The 7,934-nt window shown below is 38.1% G+C and overlaps 1 protein-coding gene across 3 annotated transcripts; it reads left to right on the top strand.

Moving 5' to 3' along the window:
* Window positions 1–1,342: 1,342 nt before the first annotated feature.
* Window positions 1,343–4,947, top strand: LOC103519584. 3 transcript variants are annotated; one of them, XM_026831037.1, is made up of 5 exons: window positions 1,343–1,473; window positions 3,651–3,786; window positions 4,084–4,238; window positions 4,357–4,622; window positions 4,768–4,947. In XM_026831037.1, exons 2-5 carry the CDS (start codon window positions 3,702–3,704, stop codon window positions 4,925–4,927), a joined length of 666 nt encoding a protein of 221 aa, XP_026686838.1. In that variant the 5' UTR covers window positions 1,343–1,473; window positions 3,651–3,701; the 3' UTR covers window positions 4,928–4,947. The 3 variants fall into 3 exon arrangements, with proteins under 3 accessions (XP_026686838.1, XP_026686837.1, XP_026686836.1); XM_026831036.1 differs by lacking the exon at window positions 1,343–1,473 and adding an exon at window positions 2,712–2,842; XM_026831035.1 differs by lacking the exon at window positions 1,343–1,473 and adding an exon at window positions 3,217–3,365.
* Window positions 4,948–7,934: the final 2,987 nt, after the last annotated feature.

The raw sequence follows: 7,934 nt of genomic DNA, 5'->3' as shown, positions 1-7,934 counted from the left end.
AAACGTTTCATCAATATGTACAATTCCATTTCCTCCACTAAGACAATACCAACTTCTCCTTTGTATTTTTTCGTAGTAAAACTCTCTCCATAGCTTCCTATTGTTTAGATTAAGTACCTATATTGAAAGCTATTGGACACCAAGAACTAATATAAAATAACGTGTTCTCAATATTTTAAAGCTAGGATAAAGGTAAAGCTAGGATAAAGAAGAGATTAATGAAATAATAATACATACCTATACCTATGTTTAAACTAAACACTAAAATTTTGTTTCTGCAGATTTTTAATTCTATGTATGTATTTATTTTCTGTTTCTAACAATCGTCAATTTTTCAAGTAGATCTAGCAGTACTATTGTGGCACATTAAATCATAGAAAAGAGTAGGCAAGTCCTTTAGAACTCCTAGATTTTAAGAACTCCAACTATAACACCATTAGAAGGTAGAATATTCTTTAGTAACCTATTTTTTTCCATAGCTTTAACTATAATACTTATTTAATTATTATCCTATTTCCTCTATAAACGAGAAAAAGTTATATGAAACCTCTTTAAACGAGAAACCTCTTTAAACGAGAAAAATGACCTAGTCCCATGGGTTCTCGTTTATCCAGGTTCGACTGTATCTATGTACATCTGCTGTAAAAGGACTGATAGGTTCAAGTTTACTTACGTGAGTGATCCTCTACTTTCCAAATTGAGTTCTGCTAAAACTTCCTCGAATCTTATGACACAAATTTGTTCACAGTACCTACCCAACAGTTGATATTCCCTCTTGTTAAAAAAATGACCGGTAAACAAATTTAACGAAAGTAATTTTTTAGAGTACCTACGTCACCGATTAGAAAAATGTCCACAACATCATTGTTGGAAAAAACCAACTGTTATCACTTCCTTATCTCAAACACTAATTGTACACTTTGCCAGAAATTGAAAAGACACAACAACAAAGAATGCAATTCTTTCCGACGAAATTAGCTTCACAAAACGCCGGCCTTGTTAAAAAATATTACGTTATTATTTTACCCGTATTCAGCACTCCTTTATATAAATATTACGTTATTATTTTACTCGTTTTTTAGCACTCCTACGAAACACTCCTACGAATGAATGTTATTCTACACATTCACAACAAAATTCTGCATACACAAATTATTAATTTACTCTATCAATAATTTCCGGTGCATGCTAGGTAAACAGTTCCCAGTTGTACAGTGTAGCAGTAGGTAGATACTTGTATGTATATACGCCAATATCAATGGACTACTCAAGTAAACGTAAACTTGCTCACAAATACTGCGTAGGTACGTAGGTAATTGGCTGACTTATTAATTTACTCTATCAATAATTTCCGGTGCATGCTAGGTAAACAGTTCCCAGTTGTACAGTGTAGCAGTAGGTAGATACTTGTATATACGCCAATATCAATGGACTACTCAAGTAAACGTAAACTTGCTCACAAATACTGCGTAGGTACGTGGGTAATTGGCTGATTAATGGAAAAGTTCATTTAATTTCCATTTCATTGGCTTTTAAGCTAGCAGCACAGGCCAACCATTTCCCACCGGATCACTGAAGCAACGTTACGGGTGGTTGGTATCCGGATGACCTGGGCAATCGGGTGTTGCTAGCTTTTGTCGGCTTCACTAGTCACCAAATGGGGGGTAAAACGCCCTTCACTAAAATTTTTAGCGGTTATAGAGTAACGTTAAACCACCTAGAAAATCATGGGCCTTGAGGGTGTGTTTATGAACAGGGCTGAGATGAGCTCGGACGACGTGAGATAGCTGTCCCGGCGGCAATTTTTAAAATTCATTTTATATTTATTTTTGTTTGCTTTGTAATTTGCTTGTTTTTAATAGCTAATATAAATGAAAAGTATAATATAAACGTGCAAACTAAAGATAAAAAGTAAAAAATGAATTCAGATTGTACAAGTTGCGGAAAAAAAATCAAAAATTCTAATTTCCCGCCAACTTTACACGCAAAAAGTCCGACGTTGTCCTACGATGGCCCTGTTCATAACCACGGCCTGAACAGGGCTGAGATGAGCTCGGACGACGTGAGATAACTGTTCCGGCGGCAATTTTTAAAATTCATTTTATATTTATTTTTGTTTGCTTTGTAATTTGCTTGTTTTTATTAGCTAATATAAATGAAAAGTATAATATAAACGTGCAAACTAAAGATAAAAAGTAAAAAATGAATTCAGATTGTACAAGTTGCGGAAAAAAAATCAAAAATTCGAATTTCCCGCCAACTTTACACGCAAAAAGGCCGACGATGGCCTACGATGGCCCTGTTCATAACCACGGCCTCAAGTTTGGAGCCGATTTGCGGTCAAAATCACCGTTCCCACTTGTCGTGAGTTTCATTCGATCCCCCCCCCCCTCCTAAATGTCCTGTAGGCAATGTAATTTAGAATTTATTGAGAGTGTTCCCACTACGCACGACACGATTTTTTTTTCCGAACGACATCAAGTGAGAGGGGTTCTTAATCTGCGAAAATTACTGCACTGTAAAGTTGTTTACTGAGAAGTACTGAATACGTGTTGCGGTTATCAACTGTGATAGAATATTACTGAGAATATGGCCAAGACACTTCTACTGCGGCTAAACCAAAGCAATGTGATGACAGAGTAGGTAATAATAACTTCAGGCAATGGAGTAGACATGCTCAGTGGAAACATTTGATTGATATGCCGTGTCATAGAATAATATTGACGGCTTCAAATTGATATACTGATGTCAGCCTAGATAACTTGGAACTATAGAAGCAAGTGCTGGGGGTCGCGGGTTCAATTCCCGCCCGCGGCGAACTAGCGCTCTTTATCCTAAACAGGTAAGGTTCGTTCTCGCGACGCGACGGCTGGCTTTCTCCACGAATAGCCAAAATTACCTACCTCCTACCTCCACAAGCGGCACCTAAAATAGGTAATTTGAATTGAAATGACGCTGAAGAGAGCGCCTCTCAACCCTTACATAATTATAATTAAAAATACCATTTAATTCCTACCTTCTCGTAAACTCAAAGCGATTAGCGGCTGTCCTTTCTTCCAGGAGGTTAAAATCAGTGGACTGGACTTAACGCAAGAACATTTTCGGGCATTATGCAACACGCAATGCTTTTCCATTTCCACGTGCTCCGATTTTGAGGTTAAGTTTCAACGCGCGGTTTTTCAAAATTTGAAAGTAAACTTTTAAATTTTTGCAGAGAACAGAAAACAACCCAAATGTACTGAATTCTGAATTTCTACTTTTGTTTGAGTTTTTCCAGTGATAAGAGATACTTATAAGGAATCCTTGTATCCGTAACTTGTGTCCTTACCAACGTCTGTGTCCGTAAGGTGGTAGATCAGTTAAAGGTATAAGATAGGAGTTTTCCCTGTCTTGAGCTCTTGGGACTGTTATGGGACAGAGATGTAATTTTCCAAGTCTCAAGCTTTGTGTCCAGTGTCCACAGGCTATAAATATCATGTAATGTGGGTTGTGCAAGAGACTTGCTGTTTGTAAACAGCAGCAGGGTTCCTGTTATTAGTGTTATTTGCCTTGTGCAACCACACAGTGTTTTTTGCAAGCCAATTGTGAAGAGCAAAAGTAGGTAGCACTCTGTGTGTAACTTTGTCTGAAATCATTTGCCTTTGTTTCAGATTATCAGTGGATAAACAAAGATTCATCAATAACTTCTATGTATAGTTACAATGGTACCAACATTAATAACTCATTGGAATACTCTGGAGTTGCCGCAACCACCACAGACCTCTATCACCTTGCATAAAAAGTCAGGTAAGTATTGTACCTAGGGGCAATAACATGCTTGTCATTCAAAAGTTCCTGGGTTTGATGCCCATTAATAGAAATAAGTAAACACTTATGTAGGTATTTCATTTGAAAATATTTCAGCAATTTACTTTTTCTGTTTGCCTTTTTGCCCATTAATAGAAATAAGTAAACACTTATGTAGGTATTTCATTTGAAAATATTTCAGCAATTTACTTTTTCTGTTTGCCTTTTTTTGTGAAAAGTAATTTTACCAGGATATTATTATGTATTTTACCCTTTGACTTTCTCTAATATTTCCAGGTGTCAATATCACTTCTTTCAAAGATGAAATCACTCATCTCACCAGCTTAATCAAAAGGGTCAACTTGGAATGTGCTGGTGCCCTCTGCTCTCGATTAATCTACAAATGTAAACTCAAGTTCAGGGGAACCAAATGGCTGGGACTTATTGAAAAGGTTGGTTTTAAATAATGGAGACATATCCATAGATATGTCTACATTATTATGATGGGAAACTAAGGGGACAAAATGTGGAGATACCAACTTCTGTATTACCTACTCTTTCATCTTTCAGATCAATGGAGCATTGCTCAAAGTGTTACGCATGAAATTGACTCCCACACTGAAGAGCATATTAGACTCCACCTGCACCACAGAAAACCAGCTGCCATCCCGTGCTATGTTAGAATGGCTACTCATTAAGCTACAAGGGTTTGCAAGACTCTTGGTACGGCTAGTGATTACCAGTCATCGAGTGGGGTTTATGTTCCGACAGTGTTTGGCTATTGGACATAACTGGCATATCATAGTAGTCCTCATGTCTTTGGCTAGTCAGATATGGTGAGTAGAGACGTGTAAAGAGTGAGTTAGTTTTAACAATAACTCTTTTCAGTGGACTACTCAGTCAGTGAGTCATACCTATCCCTATCCTGAAACATATAACTCATGAAAAGAGGACAAAAACAGTTATTCTGAATTTTTACAGGACAAACTGTCAGCTCCTGTTAAAGCAGACATTCAAATCGTACCGACTGATTCATCAGACAATGCAAGGTTCTCTTCTGAATCAGAAACCATGGAGCTCTAGTCCAGTACCTGAAGATTTGGCAATATGGATTGCAGAGGAAATAGCTGTGTTAGGGTAAGTCAAAACTTAATATGTAAGTGAAGTAGATAAAGTTACCACTCTCTACAAGTCTGGACTGTTGGTATTGAGATTCACAAAACAAATGCAGTCACAATATTGTTATTTTAAAAATCTGAAAATCTTTTTCAATTGTTATTCAAGTTAGGCAACTTTGCGCGTATAATTGGTATCCATCTCTATGACCATCTGAGCAATTATTGAGTTCAAACCTAGAACTCAGTTTGTTCGTTTTATCATTTTAATGTGATTCATTCTATTTGATTTTCTACTTACCAAACCAGGATGCTTGGTCGATCGTCAAGTAACTCATCTGAGGTAGTGCCACGGCTGGAAACCCAAAACTCATCCCAGGGGCTACGCCTGGTAATATCACAATGAGGCCCAAGTATATCTGGAAACAAATGAGGTAGGCGTTGAATTAATCCATATCAAATGGTCCTTGTCTCTCCACCCCGGGTTACATTACATTACATTGAAATGGGGGTCGTTTCTGGCAAAATTCCTGTGTGCGGAGTCCAGTATGTAGGACTATTGCATCCCTCCACCACGGGTTACGTTAAACTGAGAAAGTGTCAGCCTTTCAAGGCACAGATATCAAGAGCAAGACGAAACATCGGCGATGAGCTTATTTTATGGAGTCCAGTATGTAGGACTATTGCATCCCTCCACCACGGGTTACGTTAAACTGAGAAAGTGTCAGCCTTTCAAGGCACAGATATTAAGACGAAACATCGGCGATGAGCTTATTTTATATTCTGCTTATAGTACAGGGTGTCTACGACTGGAAAACTGGGAAGAGAGAGGACTTTGGTTTTTCCATTTTGGTAGACACCCTGATAGGAAGATTAAGAAGCTACTCGTATTCGTAGTCTTCAAAAAGGCCCCTTTTACGTAGAAGAGAAATTTCAATCCTGAGGTAAAGCTACGGAAACCTTTTTCGTTATCGCCACTATAATATTCCTGTAAACTTACCAATCTAAACAGGGTGGGCGTGTCGGTATGTTCCCCATTGGAAATGTCAATGATGTCCGCTGCATTGCTGCTGGTGGGGAGTCCAGTATGTAGGACTATTGCATCCCTCCACCACGGGTTACGTTAAACTGAGAAAGTGTCAGCCTTTCAAGGCACAGATATTAACACGAGACATTGGCGATGAACTTATTTTAGACTCTGCTTATAGTACAGGGTGTCTACGACTGGAAAACTGGGAAAAGAGAGGGCTTTGGTTTTTCCATTTTGGTAGACACCCTGATAGGAAGATTAGGAAGCTACTCGTATTCGTAGTCTTCAAAAAGGCCCCTTTTACGTAGAAGAGAAATTTCAATCCTGAGGTAAAGCTACGGAAACCTTTTTCGTTATCGCCACTATAATATTCCTGTAAACTTACCAATCTAAACAGGGTGGGCGTGTCGGTATGTTCCCCATTGGAAATGTCAATGATGTCCGCTGCATTGCTGCTGGTGGCAATTACAGGATGGGCGTACGATTTCTTGGTTTTGCCAAGTAATTTCTCGGTTTCTGCCATTATACCGATGGAGGGGATACTTTGATGGTTTCACCAGATGGCTATGGTGTAATTGAATCTGGGAAATATCATCTTGTCATCTGGAATTAAACAAAACAACGTTATTTATTTGTGAAAACGTTGCGCGTGATTGGTATCCGAATGAGTGACTGACTCCATCCGTATTTATTGTTCTTTCTGCTGGTGGCAATTACAGGATGGGCGTACGATTTCTTGGTTTTGCCAAGTAATTTCTCGGTTTCTGCCATTATACCGATGGAGGGGATACTTTGATGGTTTCACCAGATGGCTATGGTGTAATTGAATCTGGGAAATATCATCTTGTCATCTGGAATTAAACAAAACAACGTTATTTATTTGTGAAAACGTTGCGCGTGATTGGTATCCGAATGAGTGACTCCTGACTCCATCCGGAAATTAAACAAAACAACGTTATTTATTTGTGAAAACGTTGCGCGTGATTGGTATCCGAATGAGTGACTGACTCCATCCGTATTTATTGTTCTTTTGACTTGATTGTTCCGCGATAAAACTTGAATGGTTTGCACGATTTTGATCAAACTTGGAAAATAGAGGTGGCAAAGAAAAGATTGTTTAATCACCGTGTTTATTTCATAGCAATGCGGTCACACAAACCTATATCCACACAATTATGTATTATCGACGGGCGTCGTTCGACGGTCGACTGACATGTCCACAATCGACGTCAATCGACGAAGTGAAACCGTCCACTCTAATCGATGTTCCTCGAAAGATGCTCGTCCATTACGCCTGGACACAGCTTTAAGCTATGTCCATACATAGTTGACCGCCGTCGATCGGTAAACGGTTTCAGTCGATATTGATTGCCCGTCGACTACGTGTGGACATATCTTTACACTCGTGTATTCTGTAGAGTAGCACGTGATAAGTCAACACGGGAAAACCACAATAATTTACATTTCTGCAATTGAAACGCGAGTGCAAATTTCTTTCAAGTACAATTAACCTTCATCTCACACGAGTACATCCATAGATTCCATAGTAGAAAACTAGATCTATTAACATCGTAAGCCAATGTTACATTTTTCGTGTCTGTGTTTGTGTCGTTATTATTTATCTTGCATGACTTTTCACAATTAGTTGAAGGTACCTACCTATTATTTTCTAGTATCCGACGTTGTTGGAGACATCAGTTATTTCATCAGGTAGTTATTTGTACTCCTTTGTAGTTATTCAGCATGTTTTCTACTTTATTGGATAAGGGTTCCCCTTTAAAAGTTATGTTTTATTACTGCTTGCTGAAAACAACTTTAGATTTTTCCATAAGTGAAATCAAAGCCTTTTATCAAGTGTTTTATTATTAACTTTATTTTTCATTTACATCATTACAACATAATACGAGTATAAATTTTCTTGCATAAAATTAAAGAAAATGACCTGATAGTCAACTTCAAGCGCTCGAAACCAAATTATGAATTATGTCACATAAAAATGTCAC

The sequence above is a fragment of the Diaphorina citri genome, unplaced genomic scaffold, assembly GCF_000475195.1.
Source record: "Diaphorina citri unplaced genomic scaffold, Diaci psyllid genome assembly version 1.1 scaffold2816, whole genome shotgun sequence".
NCBI classification, from domain to species: Eukaryota; Metazoa; Arthropoda; class Insecta; order Hemiptera; family Psyllidae; genus Diaphorina; species Diaphorina citri.
The sequence above is the reverse complement of the archived record's forward strand: the minus strand, read 5'-3'. Positions and strand labels throughout refer to the sequence as shown.

Coding starts and splice junctions, on each gene's coding strand:
- LOC103519584 (XM_026831037.1), top strand. CDS start 3,702: ATGGTACCAACATTAATAACTCATTGGAATACTCTGGAGTTGCCGCAA. Junction 4,239..4,356: donor GGCTGGGACTTATTGAAAAG/GTTGGTTTTAAA, acceptor TTCATCTTTCAG/ATCAATGGAGCATTGCTCAA. Junction 4,623..4,767: donor TCTTTGGCTAGTCAGATATG/GTGAGTAGAGAC, acceptor GAATTTTTACAG/GACAAACTGTCAGCTCCTGT.